General features: G+C 40.1%; 2 protein-coding genes across 3 annotated transcripts; both read left to right on the top strand.

Annotated features, from left to right (window-relative positions):
* Positions 1-7,671: 7,671 nt before the first annotated feature.
* LOC103717750 (ABC transporter B family member 19-like) lies at positions 7,672-17,379 on the top strand. 2 transcript variants are annotated; one of them, XM_008806243.5, is made up of 10 exons: positions 7,672-8,285; positions 8,390-8,444; positions 8,988-9,163; positions 9,265-9,465; positions 10,704-10,963; positions 11,453-11,769; positions 11,868-12,091; positions 12,820-13,645; positions 13,732-13,973; positions 15,885-17,379. In XM_008806243.5, exons 1-10 carry the CDS (start codon positions 7,968-7,970, stop codon positions 17,091-17,093), a joined length of 3,828 nt encoding a protein of 1,275 aa, XP_008804465.3. In that variant the 5' UTR covers positions 7,672-7,967; the 3' UTR covers positions 17,094-17,379. The 2 variants fall into 2 exon arrangements, with proteins under 2 accessions (XP_008804465.3, XP_089783671.1); XM_089927545.1 differs by lacking the exons at positions 7,672-8,285; positions 8,390-8,444; positions 8,988-9,163; positions 9,265-9,465 and adding an exon at positions 10,349-10,609 and having other exon boundaries at positions 15,885-17,316.
* A 5,398-nt stretch (positions 17,380-22,777) lies between these two features.
* On the top strand, positions 22,778-23,677 carry LOC103717751 (transcription factor ILI6-like). The gene is made up of 2 exons (XM_008806245.5): positions 22,778-23,145; positions 23,272-23,677. Exons 1-2 carry the CDS (start codon positions 23,020-23,022, stop codon positions 23,422-23,424), a joined length of 279 nt encoding a protein of 92 aa, XP_008804467.3. The 5' UTR covers positions 22,778-23,019; the 3' UTR covers positions 23,425-23,677.
* Positions 23,678-26,990: the final 3,313 nt, after the last annotated feature.

The following is a 26,990-nucleotide window of genomic DNA, read 5'->3' as shown; positions in this document are numbered from 1 at the left end:
TGAAATACAGATGGAAATGGCTATAAGCTTCGAAGACTTTTGCGGGCTTCCTCTGTCATGCTCGAAGGAGACTCAGCTACTGTGATTGGATGGATTCAGAATGGTACCAGCAGCGATGGAGGGAGCCACCCACTACTTCGGGACATTCGGGCTATGTTGAGTTGTGGTGTAGCCCTCCAGGTTAAGTACGTTTTTAGAGAGGTGAATGAAGTTGCAGACTGTGTGGCTTTATATGTGGGTAGTCACTCAAGGAATACCTTGTGGATTGGGGAGAAGGAGCTGCCCAGAGCGCTCCAGAATTTTCTTTTCTTAGACTTTATTGGATGTATCCTACCCGTTTCAGAAAAAAAAAAAAGGCCTTGCTACCATACGCATGGCTCTATTACACCAAACCAAAAACAATATTTTCCATCTGCATATATTTCTAAGAAATGGGTATTACTCCTTCTCAAAAAAATGAAAGAAAAAAAAACCCGAAAAGAGTAAACATCAGCATTTATTGAAACAAATTGGTCTCAAAGGGAGGCTTCTTATTTAGATTTATTTTAGTTTCAGCAACATCATAATTCTTATGACAATTTTGCTAAGAAAGAGATATTTTCGAAATTTTCAATAATTAATAGAGTACAAGGGACGCGGAAGGGGATACCTAGGAACCCAAGATAGGGATGGTAATTTATGACCGGAATAGTTTTAAGCAGGTACAAGATTGAGATAAACAGATCTAGGCCGTTACTTGTTTAATAATTGAATAAGATCATGACCTGATTTGTTTAACACCCATTTAATACATTCGAGATCTATTTAACTTATTATTTAATTTATTGAAAATCTGTTTAATATAATTTTTGCTTGCTTCTTCCAAATAATCATGGAGAAGGACTCGGAAGGAGCGATGCGAACTTGAGATTTTGTCATTTTGATACATGAAATTTGGAGTGGAGGAATCCAATGTCATAGCTTCCTATATCAACTGCCATCTTAAGAACTTTCCTGAATTAGCCTTTAGATCAATGCTGGCTGGTGCTGTGTACATTGATACAACATCTCAATTGTATCGATTCACTCACTTATAAACACAACCAATATTAGGCACATCTCTCTCATGCATGCAGAAAGAGTGGGCATTCATGTGTCCAAGCCTAGTGAAAACATCTTTTGCATGATTAACAAAAATAATTTTTAAGACATATTGTCGGCATTGTTACATATTGGTTTAGATTAGTATCTCAATTTATGTTCTCGTCTTTTTTCCAAGGTGGGTCCAAATGTCTATATTCTCTTGCGCATGATGTATGCCACCTTTTGGAGGAGCTCAACTCTTTTGGGGTCACACATGTATTTCAGGAGGCGAACAGTGCGGCTGACTGGGTCGCTTCCTTCGCAGCACATCATACTGAAGTTTTTGTATGGAAGGGCACTATCCTTATTCCGCAGGGTCTAACCCGCATTTTGTACTGTGATTGCTCGAGGTGTACTCAGTAGTAAGACGCCAGTTTACCAAAAAAAAAGAAGGATGGGTCCAAATTGAGTTGGATCTAGGCCAAATCTAGGTTATCCTGACCCATCGAGCCCATAAATAGGACCACTTGTATAATAATGAAGTGTAGGTCTCATTTTCGACATGATTGGTTTATAATCTAATCATGCTTATAATGTTGCATACTTAAAGTCATTACAATATACAATATATACCGGTCACGGGGTGCAATATTATGGTGCTATAATTCCATCTCCCTTGCCATTATGCAGTGTTATCCTTGATCACTCCATGAAAGCTTTATCATCAAGGAAAGTAAATGCTTATCATAAATTATTTTCATTAAATCAACAGAATTGAGTAGTAAGAAGAAGGAAGAAGAAGAGAAGAGAAGGGAAAAAAAGAAGAACCAGGCTTCTCACCTAGCTCTGGCCATGGCTTCACACCAGGGTTCTATAGAAAAGAAAACTATTTTTATTCAATCATTCAATAATTCTAAACAAGTGCATGGACCATATCTATAGGGTCACAAAATAACAAAAATACCCCTACAAAGAAAACAATCCAATAAAAACCCCAAAATGACAATATACAAACAAGTCCAATCAACATAAAATAAAACAAAATAAAATAACACAAATTCAATCTAAAACTGATTGAACCATTCTCCTGCGACGGCTATGGACCTGAGTGACGGACAGTCTGGCACTGGTGTCCGCACCCGGTGGTTTGCCACCATTTCTCTCAAACCGAAAGTGCTCATTCACATGTCCACAAAACCAAACTTTAGAATCACTTTTGACTGGTTAAAAGGGCCCATTGAATCTCTTTCAATGGAAGCAACCAATGCATTAGTCTTCTTCAATTTTGTGTCATGTATATGTTGTTTCATTCATCAATACATTCTTGACAATCACTCCATCAACTCATATTTCTAGCCTCTCAGCATTCGCATTTATAGCATATCGTAGCCTCAAATAATTTCATAAGCTTCCACTTGGAAAATATCTTCGGGATTTATAATCAAACCTATGCAATTTTGTAGTGCCTTCATTGTTTCTTAAGAAGGATATTAAACCCCTGATATTTCTGGTGAGAGAAGAATTGTAGAAAATTGTGAGAGATATATATGATTAGAAGGTATCATTGTCATCTGAGTTAGTAGGGTGGGGAGAAGGTATCATGTCTGAACCGGGAAAAGTATCCAATCACAACATACTAAAATGGCCTGATCGCTTTAATTAAGGGGTAATTGCTTGTAGGCATGGGGAAAGTTGTATATGTTCGTGGGGACAATCCATGGCCTCAAAAAATTATCATGCTAAGGGGTTGGACCCCACGGCTAAAGGGAACAATCAAAAAATAGAGGCATGACACTGAGTGATTTGGAATCAGATCTTTAGGTTAGGTTTTATGGCAGAATAAAATAGGTTCGCTTTAGATCTCATCAAGCTTTTAGGTTTGGATTCATGTCTTTCGGTCGTGGGGCTGGGGGCGCGGTTTATAAATATCTCATGCACTAGTGCTTTAATGCACAAATGACATGATTTTGCAGCAAGAAATAAGAATGTAACACCGTTCTCAATTAGACTTCGATTAAATTTGATTCGAGAGCGACGAGGACATTGCTATTCATTACTCAAAATACAATTAAGCAATAGATACCTGATTGATGTGGAGGGGCCATGATATGAACCTGAAAAATCTTGAGCAGCCATAGAAAATGAACTACAAACATGAACTCTCTTTTTTATTTTACAGTTTTTTTTATATTTTACTTCGTGTTTGATAATCTTTTTAAAAAATAAAAAAAAGTTCTTGTTTGACAAGAAGCTTAACAAGGCAATGGACTAGATTGCCAATTATGCTGAAGTGCTGACGAAAGAAAAAACGTTAATTCTCAAGTTCAGTTGGCTTTCTTATGGGAAATTGATAAAGTATATTTGACGACTCGGGTTTAACTAGTTCAGACTCAAATACATCTAATTTTAGCGTGATTCATATCCAATTTGACAGCATTTGGTGCTTAGAATTGGCTCTCCTTGAAAAGCTCTGGAGTTGATAATAAGATGGCTAGGCTGTAATTTGAAATGCACAGACCAAATAAGATGGTATTAGGTCATATCACAGAGTTAAGTCTCCCCAAAATACTCTGTGATTAATATCTAATAATCTACCAATTGGACTATAGTTTTTAAATCGGGGACATGTCTACCTAGAGAGTCACATTTGACCTTTTATGTGGCATTGTGAAGTGGTTGAGCTTTTAATTAATCAAGCATTTGAGCATGCACGAAGTTAGCCAGCTTTGCAAAAGTAATTCAGCTTTATTTATTCTCTCAATTTTGCTCCCCACCAAGTCTAATCGTTCAACCAATGACCTAAATATAAATTACAAAGGAAACAGCCCTTGGCTGTCTGAATTTTGGACTTCAAAATTTCCTGATACCTGATGTTCGGGGTGAGGACCTAGTTTGAGGCAGTGGGTGCCTTGAAACTTTGATGATTGTTAATGCCAAAGAAAAGCTATATCAAACTCCTGAAAAGAAAAGTTGAGCAGTTGAAAAGCTTGTACCTAAGTGGATAATTATAAATACTTGCAAGGTTAGCCGCGTGACCTTTAATTGTTTAAAAAAGGGAATTTGATATCCATTGTGTCAAACACCAAGGAGTCAATAGATGGTTAAAAACTAGAATAAGGTGATCATTTTAGGGCTTAGATCCCTATTTCGATGTCTCAAATAAAATTTTAGACATGGTCTACTTGAATAAATTGTATACCTTTTTTGTGCGAAAATAAGTCATGGCATATCCATTTTGAATTGCATTATTGTCATGAAAATGTGATGGACTATTGATCATGGATTGGATGGAAAAGTGATCCAAGGTTGGCATAGAATGATTGGTCATACCAAAACTCCTTCACAACTTTATGTAGCCTCCCTCTGCCTCTCTTACATGCTAGGTATTAATAAGTAACATGCCAAATAGATGGAAATGGAACAATTAATTAAATATCTTATGATAAATCATGAGAACTAAGCTAAGTGATTGCACCACCCTCTTGCCTATATGGAAGGGTTCAAGGGTTCGATACTAGTTCTTTGTTGAAAAAAATCCTACGCTTTTAAAATCCTCTTGAACAAGATGGGCACAACATGGATTCCCCGCTCTTCTAAAAGAAAAATATATAACTATTAGGTTTTTTTTATTATTGAATCAGTGCACTCGATGCACATAGTGCTTGTCTAAATCCCGTGCTTCCATATCTATCTATCTATCTATTTATCTATCTATCTATATATATATATATATGTCACTAGCAATAACCATGCTATAACTTAAAGTTCAACGTCTAATCCTAGATTAACTATGTATTATAGCATGCAATTTTCATAGTGTTCTCTATCTAAAACAACTCTTTGCACACTTATAAATTACAATTGATGACGTACGTAGCATGCTTACAAACTACTGTTGATGAAGTACTTTCATGACAACGGAAAATGACTTGACCATATAGTCCTAAAGCGACTACTTTGGCGAATGGTGCCAAATGGTAACAATCTAGGTGCAAGTGCTAGTGTTGTTTTTACATGTTTTTTGGGCATGACCTAACTAATAGCTCTTAAACAATCCAATATATTACTTGATTGTACGTCAAGCCTTGTTTGCCAAATGGGACAAGTTACTCGTCAACTACAAGCCTCAAAGCATCTCCTAGAAGTAATTTAATTGATGTTATTTAAGGGACCTCTTGATGTTACTAATTTGTTGTTGACATGGTGCTGAGTAGGCTTTACCATGGAGAGCGGCTCGGATGCCTCGTCTCACCTATAACATATTTTTTTTTATTTTTTATTATGCATGGATCCACGACTCTATGATAGATTGGTATTTTTTTTATATATATATATACAGAATCAGATGTATCATACATAGTGGATATGAATACATCCAAAAAAATTAAAAGATAACAAGTTCTGTAAGGCACCGGATGGTCTCCTCTCCTCCAGCCATAGGGTTTTTCTAGAATGGTTAGCCACATAAGAGATTACCTAATCAGCTGCTCCGTTGGCCTCTCGATACACATGCTTAGCTTGAAAGGCCATCTTCCCTCTCACCATCGCCCGAATATCTCCAAGGAGCAGATGGTAACACTTTGCTGGATTCAGCCAATAACCGTAGCCGAGTCGCCATCGAGAACTAATGTATTGGCTTGCAACAAGCGCCAAGCATAATCTCAGGCCGGTCTAAACTGTTCTCAACTCTGTCTCCGGAACAGAGGAATCATTGGTGCTCCAATTTTTTTTCCCCTATGGATTGAGCGGATCAATCAACGCCCTCTATATTTTCAGATAATTAGGACATCATCGGACATAATTTTGGAGGCAACAGAGACCTTGCATATGATGCGCCGCGTACTTGGCTAGTGTAGCTAGGTTGGGGCATGACAAGAACTGAGATACTTAGTCCTTTGATTTGGCCTCATATCTGCCAAGAGTCCAAATTGTTCAGAAAATTGATCTAATAAGTTTCTATTTCTCTGATCAGCCGGTGGTTGTTGGTCCCAAACTGCGATTCCCATTGGCCGTCCAATTACGTACCTCGCCGAGCCATGACTCCTTCAAAAGCTCAAGATTCTCGAGTCCGAACCTCGCAACTTTGTCATGAGACATAGATAGGATGCAACCCTTTCATGACCAAGGTGGCCCATGGTCTAAAGCAAGATATCTGTCTCCTACATCTACTTACAGGAAAACTATATTTATCCAATGTATCCACAGTCATAATAAAACCTTTTACTAATGTATCGAAAACTTCTATTTCCACCCTACACGTGTCTACGATACGATAAAAGAAACAACTCCACAATAATGACTATTATTTGCTTATCTTGGTTTATGCTTCGGATATTTTAGGATGAGATATTATTTAGCCCGATGGCCAACAAAAAAAAGGAAGAGATTTTTATTGCTAATTTTTGTTTATCAAATATATTTTTTCAACTAGAACGATAATTTGAATTTAAAATAAATACGTTATTATATAGGCACTAAAAAAATTAGAATAATAATTATTGTTTATGTATGGCAGCCATATGGTGAACTAATAGCTAAATCATAGTTATAATGACTTTTATCTTCAAATTTTGATCTTAAAGATCCTCCACGTGATTGTACTATACATATAGAGTAAAGAATACTTGATGATTATCAAAATTTATTTAACTTTATGTATAGTGGATCAAATAATATCATGAACTTACTAACCTTTATAAACAGTTGTTACAATGCATGGTATATATACTTTATGTTGCAGCACCTTTAAATGGCATCCATATTGATAGAGACAATATGGAACATCTCGACCTCAGGCCAGACTGACTCTCCTGACCTCGGACATGAACAGAGATGAACAATTTTAGCTCCAACTAAGAAGAACCATTAGCATTCGTCGAGCAGGGCTGACAACCTTAACAATCGACAGTTCTGGCAGTCCACAATCGTGGCAGTCCCAAGTTCCGCATCAGACCTGCGCCGTACTCTGCTCATGCGAAATGATCCCAGTGCTACAACCGTACCGCTGGCCACTGCTTGGCATCATTGCACGTCATGTTGGCTCAGATAACGATAAAACTGGCTCTTCTATATAAAGAGAAAAATATGGAAAACTTTAGGTACATGCATAATAAGCATTCACTATCACTCACAAAGACTACCCTTTGCTGAGATTTCTTTCTTCGACACTATTGCCTCGTTATTTCGACTTAGGCATCGGAGGTCCCCGCGGAAAACTCTCCAACAAGTGGACTTCTTGCAGGTCATCCAGTGAAAGAAATGAATGCATGATGCCTTGACTAGCCTGCTTGGCTTATCTTTAGCCGACCTTAGGTTCATCCGCGCTGCACTTCTACTCCGGTCCGGATTCGGTGGCAACACGTATAAGCCGTAATTTTTTCCCCATAAATTCCAACCAAAAACTTGTTGGGATAAACAGCTGCTCTAGTTTGAAGGGTGCAGAAGTGGGTAACTTTCCTGAGTTCCCGAGCCGCATTTCTGCTTAAGAAACACCACCGGAAAACCTTTTCTGCCCTTCACCATTGAGGTCATTTCCATTTCCGAGCCCAGCCAGATTCCGCGAGCCCCGGTTTCCCTTCTTCACTGCACTTCCTCCTTCCCGTCACTTTCGTCACGACCTATAACCCTCACCACCCCCCGCAATCCCTCATTTACTTCGTCATGCCGGCAGCTAATAACTCCAGCTAGATCGGAGAAGCTCACCGCAAGTGACGGGATCCCTCAAGCCCCTATATCTCACTACCCCCGCTCTCTCTTTCTGTATCCCTCTCTCTCCCGACTTTCTTCTTCAAAGCAAAGACTCGTTGCCGACTTCTCCAACCTAAAAGCCGACACTCTCACTTTGAAGAGAGAGAGAGAGAGAGAGAAAGTGAGAGCTTAGAAAGAGAGCTTGGTATCGAGATGTAATGGCGGAAACCTCAGGCGGCGGTGATGCAATCCGGGCTTTCAGGGAGATAGGCGGTTGGGGGGAGGAGGGGGTAATGGTGGAGGGTATGGCCAGGGCGGGGGAGGGGGAGAAGAGGAGGCAGGAGAAGAGCCTGGCGTTCTACGAGCTGTTCGTGTTCGCCGACCGCTGCGACCTGGCTCTCATGGCGGCGGGGAGTCTTGGCGCGGTGGTGCACGGGTCGGCGATGCCGGTTTTCTTCCTACTGTTCGGCGATCTCGTCAACGGGTTCGGCAAGAACCAGGAGGACCTCGGCAAGATGACCAACGAGGTCTCCAAGGTCCGGTCACCGCCTCTAACTCTCCTCTCTTAAGATCTCCCCATATTTTCTCTATTTTGTTTATCTTTTTAAATCTAATTCCTTGTATTATTTTTTATTGTCAGTATGCTCTCTACTTCGTCTATCTCGGTGTCATCGTGTGCTTATCCTCGTATGCCGGTAAGTCTTTTTCTTCCTACTCTTCTTGTTTCCCTCCTCAATTATTTTAAATTATTATTGTTAATTATTATTTTTGATTCCGATCGGGACACCGCCGGTGGGGTAAGACGAGGAAAAGGATGCCCTTGTTCTTCTTGGTCTCTGTCTTCCCTTTCTCCGGCCGTCATCTACTCTTTTTAACGTCGTACTCCGGCTTTACCGCTTAGAAATTTCTTTTCGGGGTAAAGTTTCTCCGCGTCCGCATAGATATTTGTATGCATGCATCTGGATGATAGCATCCGCTCGTGTCTGTCCCGTCCCCTGCGTTCGCCGTCACCTTACCGCGTGGGTCGGGAACCAAAACGTCGCGCACTGTTATCCCCGAATTAATCCGATTTATTCGGCCTTTTGTTCTCTGGAGCCTTCACCGCCGGTAGACTTGACTAACCGTCACCGCCCACAAGCCTGCTATCAACCGTCTGTCGCCGTTAGGCTTTGGGCATCGACGTGAGATACGGTCGTTCTCCAGTGAGCTTACCGTGTTCTTGTTTCTGCATTGAGCAGAAATCGCGTGCTGGATGTACACGGGAGAGCGGCAGGCTGGTGCGCTTCGCCGGCGGTACCTGGAAGCAGTTCTAAAACAAGACGTCGGATTCTTCGACACCGACGCCCGGACGGGGGACATCGTATTCAGCGTCTCCACGGACACCCTCTCGGTCCAGGACGCCATCAGCGAGAAGGTAGCCTCACCATCGCGATTCCACTCACCTCCCCAGGCTCACGTTTGCACACTCTCATACTTATCAGCTAAAGTGCGCCTTCTGGCGGTGATGATGCGCAGTTCGGTAACTTCATCCACTACCTCTCCACTTTTTTGGCTGGCCTCGTAGTCGGCTTCATCTCCGCCTGGAGATTAGCTCTCCTCAGCGTGGCGGTGATTCCCGGCATCGCCTTCGCCGGCGGCCTCTACGCCTATACTCTCACGGGCCTCACCTCCAAGAGCCGGGAATCCTACGCCAATGCCGGCATCGTCGCAGAGCAGGTAACCTACCAACCATCACTGGGCGGGTGACATATATACAAAAGCTATCTAAGTTTTACTATGCTTTAAAATTGGGAAATATTTTATGGGGCTTATAAGCCATGGAGGTCCCGGGGATGCGGACATGTGTGTGTCAGTTTTTGTAAGGCCTTTTCTTGATGGCGCTACCACTTGATGGCGATGGTTTCTTTGTTGCTTCTCTTATTGGTACTGTAGTTGGATTTTGAACTATTCATATCTTGTTTAATTAAGTCCAAAGAGAGAACGATGTGCCCTGCCTATCTCCAACCCCACGTCCATTGATGCTTTAATTGTCGTTAATAACGATTTTAGTTTCAAGCTTTTTTTTCTTTTGGCTGGTCTGTGTCGGATGGTGGATCACCCTGGGGTCTAAGGGTGGGTTTGCGTTTGTCCGCTTATTAGCATGTAGTTGCTGCGCATGGCATGGCATGTAGTGTCGGTCGTCCGGTTGGTAGCTTTCTTTTAGATGAATGGGCAGTTCTTTTTAGTTGTTAGCTATCAGTGAGATAAATATGTAACTTGTCCATGATGGCTTTTGAATACTACTGTAAGGAATCTAAAAAATATCTTCCGACTAGCCATTTTGGATGAAATTCTGAATTATTACAAATGATATTAGAGCGGACCTGGTTCATGGCTTATGTGGACTACTGAACACTGCAGCAAAGGCTCATTGAGACTGACCACAAGCTGATCATGGTGCTTGTAATTAGATGTAAATAAATTTGGATTTTTAGCCTGACGTCCTCGTCAGGGCATAAACGGGAGGAGTATGTAAGGACCAATAACTATTTACTCTTTCAATGGTATAGTTTAGTTGAGGAACAACATACAATAATGATGAGTAAATTGTATATCAAGCTATACACGTTTGTTTGCTTGATGTACATGACTCGCCTCGGTAAATCCTTTTGTCAGGCCTTGGGAATCATTGCATGTTGCATTACAATTTATGCAGCCAGAGATGGTACTAGTCTAGAAGTTGTAATTAGCTAACCGCGTAGCACCTACTTTTGGATGGTTATCATCTGATCATCATTTTGTGGTCTGTATGATTAGATGCTGCATTCATATTTTTTGTGATTGTCATGCATATTGTTGTCATCAGGTGTGCCTTCCTTGGGTAAGTTACTAGTGTTTTTTAGTTGGCATCTGAATTCTGGATTTTCTCACATAGATGTTTGATGAATCCTTCTACTTCTGACAACTTTGCTTAGGCAATTGCACAAGTGCGAACTGTATATTCATTTGTTGGAGAGAGCAAAGCCCTCGATTCCTACTCAGAAGCAATTCAGAACACACTGAAGCTTGGGTACAAAGCAGGGATGGCAAAAGGTTTGGGGATTGGGTGTACATATGGTATTGCATGCATGTCATGGGCCTTGGTGTTCTGGTATGCTGGTGTCTTCATCAGAAATGGACAAACTGATGGTGGAAAAGCTTTTACTGCCATATTTTCTGCCATTGTTGGTGGGATGTGAGTTGCACTTTAATTGTCGGTTTTGTGATTACCTTCAATTTGGAACTTATTTCCTTAATTATAATGTCAATTGATAATGATTTGACGTTGATCGAAGAGAATTGTAGTTCTTTCTATGTTCAAGACTTACTGCTAATTTAGTGGTCTTCAGTTGGCAAGATTTTATTTCGAAAATTTTTAATTATAAGCTAGAGATATCCTGCAGATCCCAACTTAAGGATTATCTAAAACACGTACCTACTTTAACTAGTAGTCTATGGTGTGCGCAAAAGAGGCAGAAATTTAGCATACAACTGCAATAAGCAGGATTTCACTGTCAGTGGTTGGTTACTTATTAGTGATATGATTTATCATTTGCCTGGTGCATTTATTGAGCATTACCAGCAAGTACCACTGACAGAGATTTCTTGGTATGAATTTTGTCATCGTACAAAGCTAATGCATATCATTCATTTTGTTCATAGTTTTATGTGTGCATCTATGCAGGAGTCTAGGCCAAGCATTCTCAAATCTCGGAGCCTTTAGCAAAGGGAAGGCTGCTGGATACAAGCTGATGGAGATCATCCAGCAAAAACCCTCCATTATTCAAGATCTCTCTGATGGAAAATGTTTGCCTGAGGTCCATGGAAACTTAGAGTTCAAAGATGTTACTTTTAGCTACCCATCAAGACCTGATGTCATTATCTTCCGAGATTTCTCCCTTTCCTTTCCTGCAGGGAAGACCACTGCGGTTGTTGGAGGTAGTGGGTCTGGCAAGAGTACCGTTGTGGTTCTGATTGAAAGGTTTTATGATCCTAACCAGGGTAACTCAGGCTTTAAGCTAGTAAGGCAGCTATATGGATTCAGTCATTTATATTAACCTGCATTCGAGTAACTCTTTCCTTTGCCGTTGCTGTGGCAGGGCAGATTCTGCTAGATAATGTGGATATAAAGACGTTACAACTGAAATGGCTGAGAGAGCAAATTGGATTGGTGAGCCAGGAGCCAGCACTTTTTGCAACAACCATACTTGAGAACATACTATATGGAAAGCCTGGTGCCACAATAGCTGAAGTCGAAGCTGCTGCATCGGCTGCTAACGCTCATAATTTCATTTCTCTACTTCCGAATGGTTACAACACCCAGGTAAGTTTGTGCTCTTCATCAAGGTTAGCTGCTTAGTATAATAACTGTAAGTAAGAATCCTATGCCTAGAGTTGTTTGCCAACATGAGTATTTTTCTTTGCCATACTAATATATCCAAAACCACCTTCTGAAACTGGAGTTCATCTATTTTGCACTTCACTGATTTGCTCTTTGCGTGAAGCATATTAGGCAGATCCTGATCATGTGCTTCATATGGGTTTTGCTTCTTAAATAATTCTCTCTGTGCATGGAAGCTAGTCCTATTATATATTTTTGTAATAATTTAAATTGGTCTTGAACCCAAGCTCAGATTGCAAGATGACCCCTGTCAATATTTTGTGTTATATTCACTTGCCATTGCTGCAAAGTGCGCTTCCATCTGACAAATAGACCACAGGGAACCTTGACAGCAGCTGCAAAGAAAAGGCGATGTTCTGCTTTGATAAAAGGTGTTTGCGCGTTTAATTTTTGTAAGATTTATGGGTAATCTCCTGGCAGAAGCCATTAGGAGATTTATTTTCTATAGGGGAGAATGCAACAGTGAGTTGGAACTAAAACTATATGTTGAAATCATTTTCAAACAGAGTTCTCTTTAGCAGTCTAATAATTTGCACTTATTTCCTTGAGATTTTAGATGGCTAATTGTTAAATTTCTAGCGATATCTGTCTTTGAAGAGAAACAAGTCATTCTCTTTCCCTTCTTACATACAAATTTATATCAAATCCAGGCAGGAGAACGAGGAGTCCAGCTATCTGGTGGCCAGAAACAACGGATTGCTATTGCTCGTGCCATGCTAAAGAACCCGAAGATCCTCCTCCTTGATGAAGCCACCAGTGCCCTGGACGCGGGTTCTGAGAGCATTGTTCAAGAAGCCCTGGACCGCCTCATGGTTGGGAGAACAACTGTAGTTGTTGCACACCGGCTCTCTACCATCAGAAACGTTGATATGATAGCTGTAATACAGCAAGGTCAAATTGTTGAGACTGGGACCCATGAAGAGCTTCTTGCAAAGGGCACCTCAGGAGCCTATGCCTCTCTTATACGGTTCCAGGAGATGGCAAGAAACAGGGACATTGGTGCCCCATCCACTCACAGTTCCCAATCTTCACGCCTGAGCCATTCGCTTTCCACTAAATCTCTGAGCCTTCGGTCTGGAAGTTTGAGGAACTTGAGCTATCAGTACAGCACAGGAGCAGATGGCCATATAGAGATGCTTCCTAATGCAGATAATGATCGCAAGTATCCAGTACCACGTGGTTACTTTTTTAAGCTTCTCAAGCTCAATGCACCAGAGTGGCCTTACAGTATCTTGGGTGCCATTGGATCTGTCCTCTCTGGGTTCATAGGCCCAACATTTGCAATCGTGATGAGCAATATGATTGAAGTGTTCTACTATAGGGACCCAAATGCAATGGAGCGGAAGACAAGACAGTATGTGTTCATGTACGTTGGCACAGGGCTTTATGCTGTTGTTTCCTATCTGGTTCAGCATTATTTCTTCAGCATCATGGGGGAAAATCTCACCACCAGGGTGAGGAGAATGATGCTTGCTGGTATGTTTGTATTATCTATTCTGCTTTCTTCTCTTCAGTTGATTATGAAAGTAAAACATGATCGAAGTACTGCATGATTTATGCAGCGATTTTAAGGAATGAATTGGGCTGGTTTGACGAGGAGGAGAACAATTCCAGCCTTGTAGCTGCTCATTTGGCTACAGATGCAGCTGATGTGAAGTCTGTAATTGCTGAGAGGATCTCGGTGATCCTGCAGAACATGACTTCTCTCCTTACATCCTTCATAGTTGGCTTCATTGTTGAATGGCGGGTTGCTCTTCTTATTATTGCCACCTTCCCTCTTCTTGTCCTCGCCAACTTTGCACAGGTAGTTTTCTATTTTCTGTTTTTAGTGACTACTGAGACCCCTGCCGTACTAGAAAGTAGAAAGTTTCCGGCCGAAATAATTAGGAACACCTAATATGCTTATTTGGCTAGCCCATAACTTATTGGTTTGGAATTTTCATAAAGACCCGAGAGATAAGTCATTTTCTTTGGTGAGGTAATTTCCATGTCATTTTCACTATAATGAGAAGCATACTAATCTGGTTAGCAGCATTGTAAATTGGTTGGGAACAGGCATATATATATCATCTTGTTGAGGTTACTTGCTTAATATAATTGCATTCAATCTAGTGGTTCAGATACTGGCAATTTATTCCGTTTCCCGGAATCCAATAACCCTTACTATTGGAACAGCAGAAAACAAAGGTGTTAAGGGGAGAATAATAAAGAAGGCATCAACACATTGGACAGTCATACTGCCACAGAATACTAGAGCACATGTTCTTCCTGGCAGCTGCTGTTAACTCTTTTTAATTATTTCAAGTTGCTGTTCTCTTTCGTCCATATCTAAAAAACATTATAAATAAAACAGAGAATGGAGAAAGCTTCCCAGCATTTATTTGCCTATTATTTATATCTCGAAGCTCTTTTGTACAACCGTCTTCATGCAGTTGGAGTAAATTTGGAGCCACTCAATATCAGTGCTCTACCATTCTTCAATTTTTTGTCTGAGTGTGGTAAAAAGTTACAGAAAAAGAAAAGCATGGAGAACTATTGCTTTCTGCTCCAAAGTTGGCCTGCTCTGAGCCTTTCCTGCTGCATCAAAAAAGAGAAATCACATGCTGAGATGGCGAGATTCTTTTGTTCACGATGCTTTCTGAACTTCACTTTTTTCAAATATTTTCTGCCTCCTTTGGATTCTTATGGGAAGGGTGGGGTTCCATACCCTCCCTGGCGAGCTTAACTCAGTTTTTCATCATTCATTCTAATTCATTATCCCTGCCTGGAAAATTAGTGCTGGATTCCTCGGTGCTTTTGTGCTCTTCCTTTATTTCTCTTTACTTGAAGAAACAGAGCTATGTTCCAGTAATCTTGCCTGAAAGACTACATGTCTTGAAACGAAAAAAGTATGTAAGGTCTTGTGGGTTCCCGGAATGACTACAAGTCTGATGCCAGTCTTTCAGACGGGAACGAAGGGACTAAAAAATTTGTAGTAAGTAATCTTTATCTTTAACTATCTTATAATATCTTGTCTGTTCTTTAATGGTGGCCTCTTTATCAAATAGGTCGCGATAGGAACTGAGAAATCGGAATTTCCTGTTTGTCCATTGATTATTGGAAGTACAATCTACATATTTTGGCTTGTATAGAGTTGCCATGCGTTAAAATCTCGTTTGATATTTGTTCTCATAGTTATTAATGATCTTTTTGTTACTCGTGGACTTTATCTAAATGATCTTCACAAAAGAGTCATCCCCAAGCCGGGCAACTTCAGCATTTGGCATTCAAACTATATTGCCAATTATTACTGTGGAATTCCAAAAATATTGTCATATTCTTTATTAGATATACTCCAATGCCAAAATAAGATTTAAATCATTTATTATTTAGTAATTCTCACATTGTATAGCTTGTTCATGAATTGTTCCCAACTCCCTCATAAGACACCTGGTGGTAACAATGACCTATTTGTTGTTGGTTGTGCCAGTGTTACTACTGCTGTCAATGCCTCTTCTATGCTTTTTGCATGAACTTGTGTATACATTCGTTTGGTTTTAATTCAGGATTAATTGTCGCTCAAAATATCATCAATTATCTTAGTTTTTCCTGAACTTCTGGCAAGGTGGGCGCATTTTCACCTAATCACACATATTTCCTCCTAATTGAACTATTTCAGAATGGCAAACCTGTGACAGTGCTCACGTTCTCTGTTTTTCCTGTTGAATGTTTTCAGCAACTCTCGCTGAAGGGATTTGCAGGGGACATGGCAAAAGCCCATGCCAGGACGAGCATGATTGCCGGAGAGGGTGTGAGCAACATCCGCACCGTGGCAGCCTTCAACGCACAGGATAAGATTCTCTCGCTCTTTCATCATGAGCTTGAAGTACCCCAGCAATGCAGTCTCCGTCGGAGCCAGACATCTGGCCTTCTTTTTGGCCTGTCCCAGCTTTCTCTCTATTCCTCAGAGGCTCTCATCCTCTGGTATGGTGCTCATCTTGTCCACTCTGGTGCTTCCACCTTCTCCAAGGTGATCAAGGTCTTTGTTATCCTTGTCATCACTGCCAACTCAGTCGCCGAGACAGTCAGCCTTGCACCAGAGATCATCCGAGGTGGTGAATCCATTCGCTCCGTCTTCTCTATCCTCAACCGGCTGACCCGCATTGACCCTGATGATCCAGAAGCTAAGCCTGTTGGCTCCATTCGTGGCGAGATCGAGCTAAGGCATGTTGACTTCGCTTACCCATCTCGGCCCGATATCCCCGTCTTCGAAGACTTCAACCTAAGAATCCATGCTGGCCTGAGCCAAGCTCTTGTTGGGGCCAGTGGATGTGGGAAGAGTACCGTCATTGCCCTCATTGAGCGGTTCTATGATCCCACTGCAGGGAAGGTCATGATAGATGGCGAAGACATCCGGGGGTTGAATTTGAAGTCCTTGAGACTCAAAATTGGACTTGTGCAGCAGGAGCCTGTGCTCTTTGCTGCAAGCATTTTCGAGAACATTGCATATGGAAAGGATGGGGCGACTGAGGACGAGGTGCTTGAGGCGGCACGGGCTGCCAATGTGCATGGGTTTGTAAGCGCACTGCCCAAGGGTTACAAGACGCCGGTGGGTGAGAGAGGGGTGCAGCTATCAGGTGGGCAGAAGCAGAGGATTGCGATTGCAAGGGCGGTGCTGAAGGACCCGGCAGTGCTGCTTTTGGACGAGGCAACGAGCGCATTGGATGCAGAGTCGGAATGTGTTCTGCAGGAGGCTCTGGAGCAGTTGATGAGAGGCCGGACGACCGTCCTGGTGGCGCACCGCCTATCCACAATTCGAGGGGTGGACTCCATTGCAGTGGTGCAGGATGGGCATATCGTGGAGCAAGGGAGCCATGCCGAGCTGGTGGCCCGGGCTGATGGGGCATACGTCCGGCTGTTGCAGCTGCAACACCATTGTGTTTGATGGAATGGCACCAGCCTGCACCTTCCCTCCAATTGGACCTCCTTACACCTGCAGTTTTGAGACCGTCTCGACGGCCGCCGGTCTTTTGGGTGTTCTACTGAAGAGCTGTGATGTAGATATGAGTGTGGGGTTTTAGCGTACGCTGCGCCTCTCTATTCTCCAATGAGAGGGAGGAAATGTTGGTTATGTTGTTATCATTATATATGGATGGACTTAATTTAAACTGTTTTCTTTGGCTTGTGCAGTCGATCACTAATGGTAGGAGAAGAAAAAAAATTCAGCCTCTAGTTATTGCAATGTATCTTTGGAAATTAGCAGATGCCATGATGTAGAATGATGCACCCCCAGGTTCAAAATGGAGTTGGATGCTGCAGCTAGACTTACAGTGAAGTAACAGCAGCTCAAATTGCAGCAGTTGAGAGCAGTTTTAGAGGCTAAAGTTTTACTTGAATGTAACTTGAGTTGCTCTATCCTTCCTATAAATCTTCGTACTTGGAAATTGGACTCGAGCAATCAAACCCTCAATTAGGACATCTGAATGCAATTCATGCTTTAATTGGACCCCACCCTCCAAAAGTTACCCTTCGCTGGTGCTTGAATTTTTTTCTAAATCAAAAAAAATAAAACATCAATCTAGAAGTTAATTTTTCTAACTGAAATCAGACATAATGCATCTTTTGATCGTGCTTGCTCAGAATTGTAATAAAGATATTCCTCCATTTTTGTTGGACATTGAGGCGAAAGTTTGTGTGAAAGAGGTTTGTATATCTACCAACAGGACCTCATCCTCGGATATTACGATCATGGAAAAATACTGTTCAAGCCTGGTTGTCACGTTGGATTTCGATCTGATTGAAATCATAAATTAAATGTTGAAATTCTCGTAGAAGGAATACAGTAAAGGAATCTGTGCTTAAAGAATCTGTGCTGTGCTGGTCTTTCTTAGTTTTGTTCTCACAATGTAGTAAATAAGCAACTCTTTGTTTAGGAGCAGTACACAAGGTTACCATTCTTGCCAATAAAAGATGTACGTCTCTTCATGGATCAAGTTTGGTGTACAAATGTTACCTCCTCTATAAAGATTAGAAATAATCAGAGATGACATCTTATATTAATGAAAGCAATGCAGATACTACGGTGGTATGAGAGCATCTATGTTGACATTGCAACAGGTTGTCATTGATCAAGAAGAACGCAGCATGCTACAGACTAAGAGGACAGATTGCTTATACTTATGATCTACTTTGAATGTTGGGAGAAATTGTGGTCTGCCTTTTCTTTTGATAATGTGAAGATCTGTGCGAGCGTATGTTTAGTTTCATATTAGTTATTCATTTTGGGTACTTATACAGGATTAAGGAACCCAAATAATACTTTTTGGCAGTTTTTTGGATGAGGTTTTGGAAAAGTTAACTTGATCTATAGCCTATATAGACTAGAGAACACTACAGTACGGGTATAAGGAGGCTGACCAAAGGCCGATCGTAGTTCTTGTGATCGGATTTGAATGGATTTGATGTCAGGACTTGAACGAAAAGAGTATGTGAGAATCAGTGCGGGTGTGGGTTTAGTCCCACATCGGTTATTCGCCGAGATCTTCAGTACTTATACCGGATAAAAAAATCCAAATAATACCTTTCGACTATTCTTTTCAGGTGAGGTTCTAAAAGTTAGATTCTGAGTAGGTCTTGTACCGGTACCACTCTGTCACTCTATGGTTATGGATCCATGCTCGAACGTCTAAAGCCTCTAAAGTCGCATCTTAGAGTTGGATCGGGCACTGAGTTTGCAACCATTTAGCAAAATCAAAATTGGGCCTAAGGTTTAAACCCAGCTCAAATTAGGACTGGACCGGACTGGCCCATAGTCACCGCCACACGGACTTATGCTTGAAGACGAGCTACTACTTTGGCAAGTTGATACAAAGTTCTAACTTCCAAGTAGTGGACAAAGTTGGATCTTAGGGCTTTGTCACCCCAACGTAACCAGCATAATGATTGCTTATTTGACCCAAAATAAACTCCTAAATTCCATTGTTTTGCAGGACCAGGTCAATTAATGTTGGATAGTGTTAAAACATTTGGAAATTGTAGCATATCATGAATCTAAGTTGATATTTTTGATTTTTGATTTTTTTGGTTATGTTTAAGGTTTTATGTTACTCTGAAACTACTTGAAAGATAAAATATCTTGACCCATGTAATTCTAACCTTTGTGCTCCTGCCTCTCGATTTCTGAGCAAAGTTACATGGCCGAAATGTAATTTCTGTGCATGCTCAACTAAATTGACGTAAGCCTTTCGAATGAATCTTGTGACAAATAAACTAGATATGGAAGGACCCCCTTGTGATCCTATACCCCTTTTTTTTTTTTTGAGTCACCCAACCCAATGTTTGGAAAGAGGAGTCACAGCACATGCATGCATTCCTCAAGCTCAGCCCTATTAATCCAACCTCCTTTTCCTAAACTCTTAACCTATCCATACGTACAAAAGAAAATCCAGTATTCTTCCACATTTTCCTCCATCCGAGGATATTCCTCCCTTGTATTGTAAGAAGCATGATACATTAAGGCATTCAAAACATCGAACCTTGTAAGGTCCGCTTGGAGACTGTTCTGAGGCTCTTCTTTTGAAGCCCCTCACCGACTAAGGTACAAAAAGAAAGGCAGAAAACATCGAAATCATAAGACAAGACTGCATTGACTAAAAGCTGGGATGCTTGAATCATGGCCTAACGAGGTGCAGTAGGATGCATGTGAGATGAATAGTTGGTTCTACGATCTGAGAGGATTGGAGTACTCGATCTCATGGGTGGATGAGGTAGCTTGAAATGAGAGCAAGTTGCTATTAAATTTAAAAGTGTTATTACAGTTAGGACATTCAGAATCTTTCGTATTGAAAGCGAACAATGCAAAATAAAATCCAACCATCATCTTTAGTTTAGTTATATAAATGGAGTGATTGTTGGGACAATAACAAGCTATGAGAAGCGAGGGCATAGAGTTCCTTTTGGCCCAATATTTATATATGAGCATGCAAGGTTTACAAAAGAAAAAAGTTAAATATATGATTTTATTTGTATCCATGCAGGCTGGGAGAAGAAGTGTACGTTGCTTGGACTATCCTTGGCTCAATAACTCTTTAACTTTAGCCGATGGAAAAGATGAAAGAATACAATATCGCAACCAAAAGTTTGATGTTGATGCAGTTGAGTTCTTTGTCTGTATATTAATCGGACTATATTTGATCGTCAATATGTGATATTTGTGATGAACCATACGTATTCCTTTTGTTTCCTACTTTCTTCTTTCGTTTCTGACTTTGTTTTCGTCTTTCGTAGCGTGTTGTTTGCATGACCATAAAGTCATAAGCATAAAAGAATATTAGACTACTAAGTTTATTATTGGCCAACTTGGCACATGGTATTCTAGGCAATAGACTCACTGCTGCTGCACCAAACCTTACTTGAAGGAGGTTTAAAGTTCAAATTTAGTAGGTCTCTTTTCAATGTTTGACCTAAATGAATCTCTAGTCCTTTCTTTCAAATGATTGTTGGTTTTTGTATTATTGACGGAAAAAGTCTCTACATTTTATAAAAATATTATTATAGCAACAAGCAACCATCACTGATCACGTTCAAATCTCGTAAAGATGGGGTTGGTTATGAAGCAAAATATTAACAAGCAAACTTACTGTAAGAAATGATGATATGGATCGACGTACCACTGATTATGATGTATATTAGAGAGAGGAAGAGAGTACGTACCACTGATTATGATATATAAATAAGATTAGAGTTACATTACTTGTTGCCTATCATAAACGTGTTTGGTTAATTTCTATGTCTTGATACTGTGGAAATTACATGTTGTTTTATTATGTAAATAAAGAAAGATATCCGATGCAGAGCTTGTTAGTTGCAAGTGCAACTTGCTATTGATTGTTATGTCATGTTTCAATTATCTTATTTCTTGTTCATCCAAGGCCATATGAATCTAATAAAGAATGCTAGAGTAACTAAAAAATAACACTCTGAAGTCACTCAGCTGGTGTGTGTATTCTCATAGCTCCCTTTGAATTTTTATTGTGCATGGTGCCAAATAATGGAGCAATGTGAATCCTGGAAGCCAGTTAAGTAGCTCTTTTGAGTGATATTTCAGAATTACCAAAGCATTGCTCTAACCTAATATTCTCTCTAAAGCATCATAGGAGCTTCCACATGCAGGGCGACGAGAAATTATTAGATGGATCAGGTCTAGTAGACCAGTTCAATAGTCAATCGCCACATAACCTCCTCTTGTATTTAAACTACTACAAATCAAAACCATACATATCTTGTTATCCACCATACATGTGCCTTGGGATTTGTACGGGTCCACTAGACATTATCGTTCTAATAATTTCTTGGGTCGGGGTTGTGAGTGAGCAATTTGACCGGTTAACACACAAAAGGTGCCCCTTCTCGCGTAGCCGAAGGCACAAAGATTAATGTAAGTTTCCAGGTTCATGTACCTCTAGATAGATTACCTTCCTTTATCTGTGGAATGATCTATCATCTCAACCACTAATAGGTTAGTGATCGACCTGCATGTGGTTCTTTTGACCAAAAATATTTTGTATGCACAAGATAAAATTGTATGGAAATTCTTAGTGCTATGAGGTGGTTTGTGCAAATAATCATGCTTGCGATTTTGCTAAGTCAAGATGCAAACCAAACTTAAGGTTTTCATATAAAATTGAATAATGATTGTTAAACTAATTAAATATGATGATAAAGACCTATTTGAGATCGGTCTTATATAAAGAATCAAAATCTCCAATGTTGATGATGAAACTTAAGACAACCTTCTTAAATTTGGTATTTTGCGTGAAGTCAATAAATTTATTTTATAGATTGGATTTGTTTTGACCGTTCAAAATCTACAACATATGTTAACTCTAGGAAGAGTTTATAGCTTAAGTTGTAGAAAATTACTTTTGGTAAAATTAGTTATCATAACCACCCAAAGGGAGGTTTAGGAAAAAAATACTAAGAGCAGTAAACTAAGGATGGACTCTGGTCTCTTTTAGTGCATCTTTTGCAGGAGCACTGAATTCTTGGATCGCTGCCATGTTGCCCGTCTTGGATAAGGAGAGCTCTCATTCAATTTCTTTACCTACATCTTTGGCAACTATTAACATTTGCACCTCCATATATTCCTAATTCTAGAGATGAGCGAGAGCTCTCCATTTTCAAGATAAGCAACATGGAAGTAATCTGAGTTTGCTCGGCTTTCTATGGTGCAAAAGCCGCACTATGAAGAATCTGGATGTGACGCTCTCTCCTCTTTATGTTCTTTACTTTCTCTTGATTTGGCAGGATATGACGTGGATGGACTAGTGTAAAATTTTATAAATTGCCGTTTTTACAAAAAAAAAAAGAAGAACCGGACATGGATGGATGCGATTTTAGTTATGGATAAAATTACAATGAAAGCTCTTTATGTTGGCAGTAATGAGAATCTCAGCCCCTCTTGAAAACGTAATGTATCAGCATTTTTCCTCTTCATTTAGGCCTAGTTGGGAGCCACCCCAAGAGTGCACGGTAAATGTATCCCAAGACGCGACTCTCTCTCTCTCTCTCTCTCTCTCTCTCTCCCCTTCCTACCCCTCCCAACTCCATCCATGACGCTATAAAATGTAACACTAACCCATTTCTTTCTCCCACTGACCTCGTCTTCCTCCTCATCTAGTGCTTGCGTACTCCTCCATTGCTTTTTCTTCCACCTTTCTACGTACATTTATCTTTTATCCTCGATCCGTCTCTTCTTCCACACCCATATCACCTGCACCATATCCACTCCAAGCGTTGCTCTCTCCTCCCTGGTCAGAACTTTTGGAAACAACCTACACTAGTCCACAAAAACGCAATCCATAGCGAAGAAGATGTCTGGTAGGAGGTCTCGTTCAAGGCAGTCCAGCTCTTCAAGGATGACAGATGACCAGATCACCGATCTTGTCTCCAAGTTGCAAGCTTTACTCCCTGAGGCTCCCACTCGCAGCACTGATAGAGTAAGTTGGAGTCATCTATCCTCATAGTTATAGTTGTGTAGTTATTGATCTATAGGCCATCTCGTTAATCTTAATTCCAGTAATGCAATGGGATTAGCTAGTAATTAAGGCTTCTCGTCGGTGCAGGAGTCGGCAACCAAGGTGCTACAAGACGCATGGAACTATATTAGGAGCTTGCATCAAGAAGTGGATGACTTGAGTGAAAGGCTCGCTGAATTACTTGCCACAACCGACATCACCGGCGATCAAGCTGCAATCATTAGGAGTCTTCTTATGTAATAAAACTCTTCAGTGCTTAGATGCATGTCTTAATTCGCTCCTAGTTGGTCACTATTTTTTTACCTTTTTATGAATAATTATGTTGTAGCTTGATCAAATGAGGGAATGTTTAGTTCAAATTGATGATGTTAATTCCGTTGGAAGTCCTTTGTTGTAGATTGATGACTTGTCATGGTCATCCATCAACTTATGGTTGATCTCTTGTTTTTATCCAGCAGCTAAACCTACTTTTGATGTTAAAATTTTGTCATGAGATCCTTAAATTGTTTGTAATCTGTGTGAAATGATTTATTGGCTCTCTTTTTTTTTTTCTTTTTCCTTTTTTTTTTTGAGAAAGAGAGAGAGAGACCAAATATATGCAAGTAAAAATTTTCTCTTCTTCCTCTTTTCCAAATTTTTTCACCCAAGCACACTAAATTGCAAGTTACGATGAGATTCACTGCTCTAGCTAGTACTAATTATTTTCTTATACTCTTATGGCACTATTTTTTCCTCCAAAACCAGTTCCAATTGCAGGGCAAGTGAGTTCTTCCAATTTCTCAATTACTGAAAAATAAAGGCTTCTTTTAATCAAATTTTCCAGAAACATTGAGATTTTCGGCATGCAAGGAATCCTTCAAACTATTAGATAGTTGTATTGCAGGGTCCCTTCCAAACATGAACATGAAGGATATCCCTTGACAACAGTTTAGGCCGGTTTGCCAACTAAATATTAGAGATTCTTTTAGCATCCCAAGTACCTGTACGTATAGTTTAAATCATAGTACCTGATGATACCACAGAATCCTGGGTTCTTTCAGCAATCAGATTATGAATGCTTTTTAAATCATTAGCAGCATCCAGCATCTTTGTTTAAAAATTGGTACGTACCGTGAGCCTTGATTGTATCAGAGGAACACCTTATTACTTATAGGATTAGGCCAAGTCTCCCTGACCATACAAGAAGTTGGATCATGGGTTATGGAAAAAGGCTAACCACAAATACTCTTACCAATGCACTGCAACATCTTATTATTTTTTTTCTTTTTTTCTCTGAAAAAAATAAGATCTCACCAAAGGTGCGCTTGATTTGTGACCGAAATCAGAGTTGGAATTGGAATCGAAATCAGAATGAGATTTCAATGCTAAAAAAGAGTAGAAATCGAATTTTGAAATATTAAATTTTTTTTTATTTTTTATTTAGAATCAGAATGGAAATGCAACTTCCTCTAACCAAACGGCTGGAATGAGAGCTGCATATATATTTCTATTTCCATTGAAGAGTCCGACTTTCTCCAACTAAGCTGGTCTTAAGTTCAATGAGAAATCCAACATAGAGCTCTTTGTTCCATTTTGAATGTGAAGCCTATCAACCAATTCAAATCATTTTCAGGAGAAAAGAAAATCATTATCGGTGGAAGAGTACAAATACCTTTTTCAAGCAACACGGAGGCAAGCCAGCTCTCACTTCATTTAATAAATGAAATGAGACAATAAGGAAAACATGTAAGGAAAGAAATAAAAAATAGAAACGGAAAAAGAAGGAGCGAGAAGAGAGAAAGGAGATGGTAGAGCACCAATTCCAGCTCAAATAATTGGTCCAAGCTCAACTAAAATCAGTCCACCAAAAAGATGAAACAAAACAAAATGGCTTTGTCCCGACCTACACCGAGAATGGCCCATAACCAGTCAAAGCCTAGCACATGCCAAGGCTGGCCCAGCTACATGGCCAAATTGAGATCCAAAAACTACATATTTTTTACAATTCATTATTTAATTAAATGGTGCAAGATTGTTCACGTTGCAATTAATTGAAAATATTACTTGATTTCTTCACTCATTATCTTTTCTTGCAACTCTATAGTTGAAGAATCGGCTGATGACACCAAAAAAATGTTCTACCTTCAGACTTTTTTTTTTTTTTTGCGCTAAAAACGGTGGTATCATATATAACGTGTACGAATACAACCAAGAAAATCAAAAAGCAAAATATCATGGAGAGCACTAAGCAGCTCCGCCTCGCCCACCCATATATGGGCTCTTGAGTGGTTAGCAACAAAGGAGGTCACCCAATCTATAGCCCCATTCGCCTCACGGAATATATGCTTCGCCTGAAGAACCTTTTTTTTTTCCACGGATTGAAAAAAAGCATTATCTTTTTATTGAGACATGAGTACTATCTCATTTGATCAAGCCAAGATGTTCAAAGTTTCCATGATGAAAGACTAAGTTTTAAGACTGAAAACTATAAACTCACCCTATAGTATTGGGACGAAAAGAAATGTAGTAGATTGGGCGGGCCAAAAATTAGCTGATTCCTGTCAGTTTTAAGTCGCTGCTGAGCTGTGTGCCCGTGTCTTTGTGTGTTAAACTACAGCAATTATATTACAAGGGACTGTTTAATTATAGCTGGACTAATAGAACTCAATGAGAAAAATTTTAGTTATGTTTCCACTCCAATCCTACACATGCATTTGTACCAGGATTCAGATTGTATCTTTCCCACGAAAAAAAAAGAACGATCTTCTTTCATGACGTCAATCATGGGATCGTGTTTTGCACAGATTTCAAAGCACTCCAATATTTTTCTTCCATCTGCCTATATAGATCTCGAAGCGGCTGTTGCACAATCGAATGGTTCACGTTGCGAAAGAAGAAACCTCTGAACCAACATATCAAGTTGGTCTCATGGGCCTAAGAAACTAATCCAGCCCATGAACACTAAATTATGGGACTAAACTTGGTGAGTGTACAAGGATCGAGTAATTAGCCTTGGAGCCTCACAGACACTATTCAATCTTTAACTGATGGGTGCCACGGACGACACGATAAATCTTTAATATGTGCCAGCCCAATCAGGACCTCAAATACACCCTAGGTTTATCTTAACCTAACCACAATGCACTCCAATTTCATTAGGTGGCATCCGCTCAAGCCTTTTTCTTTTAATCTTTTCGTATATGACAAGGAGCACCGAGAACTCATCAAGGATGTTTGATAGAATTTGGTGAGGGGTCTCTATCTTTCTGCTTCCCAACAACAGTACAACAGTACAGCACCCACCATGGACCATTGTCTGAGCAAAACGACGACCCAATTCTTAAGAAATAGATTAGATTTTCTATATTCTCTAAAAAGAAAAATAAACAGATATGTTGGATCTTATAAAATGACATCTTTGCTGCGACAAATTAGACTCCAAAAAACAACATCTATTCCAACTATCCAAAGAGAGAAGGAATTCTTAATTCTTAATTCTTGAAAGAGATATGACCCATTTCATTTCTGCCGAGCGATAGCGATGAGACCTAAAAATCTCTTATCATTTGACCCGGTCGGACCACCTAAAATGTCATATCTAAGTTAGATTTGACCTAATTTTACGGATAATTATTGATTGGATCAAACCTATCAGCTCAACGGTAGACCAGTCTGATCACGAAGCAACACGCAGATATTTACCCTGAGTTTTTACCATATTTTTTTTAAAAAAATTTATCTTTTGATAATTCAGAAGATATTACTACAGTTCTTTTTTGCTCCCTAAATTTACTATAAGACCAAAGTCGGTGGAGGGGAGAGACTCC

Source organism: Phoenix dactylifera, chromosome 15 (assembly GCF_051530095.1).
Source record: "Phoenix dactylifera cultivar Ajwa chromosome 15, Ajwa_hap1_PhDact_Kaust_v1.1, whole genome shotgun sequence".
Classification (NCBI taxonomy): Eukaryota; Viridiplantae; Streptophyta; class Magnoliopsida; order Arecales; family Arecaceae; genus Phoenix; species Phoenix dactylifera.
Note: the sequence above shows the minus strand (reverse complement) of the source record. Positions and strands in the feature narration are given on the sequence as shown.

Coding starts and splice junctions, on each gene's coding strand:
- LOC103717751 (XM_008806245.5), top strand. CDS start 23,020: ATGTCTGGTAGGAGGTCTCGTTCAAGGCAGTCCAGCTCTTCAAGGATG. Junction 23,146..23,271: donor CCACTCGCAGCACTGATAGA/GTAAGTTGGAGT, acceptor TCGTCGGTGCAG/GAGTCGGCAACCAAGGTGCT.
- LOC103717750 (XM_008806243.5), top strand. CDS start 7,968: ATGGCGGAAACCTCAGGCGGCGGTGATGCAATCCGGGCTTTCAGGGAG. Junction 9,164..9,264: donor AGGACGCCATCAGCGAGAAG/GTAGCCTCACCA, acceptor GATGATGCGCAG/TTCGGTAACTTCATCCACTA. Junction 11,770..11,867: donor GTTTTATGATCCTAACCAGG/GTAACTCAGGCT, acceptor TTGCTGTGGCAG/GGCAGATTCTGCTAGATAAT.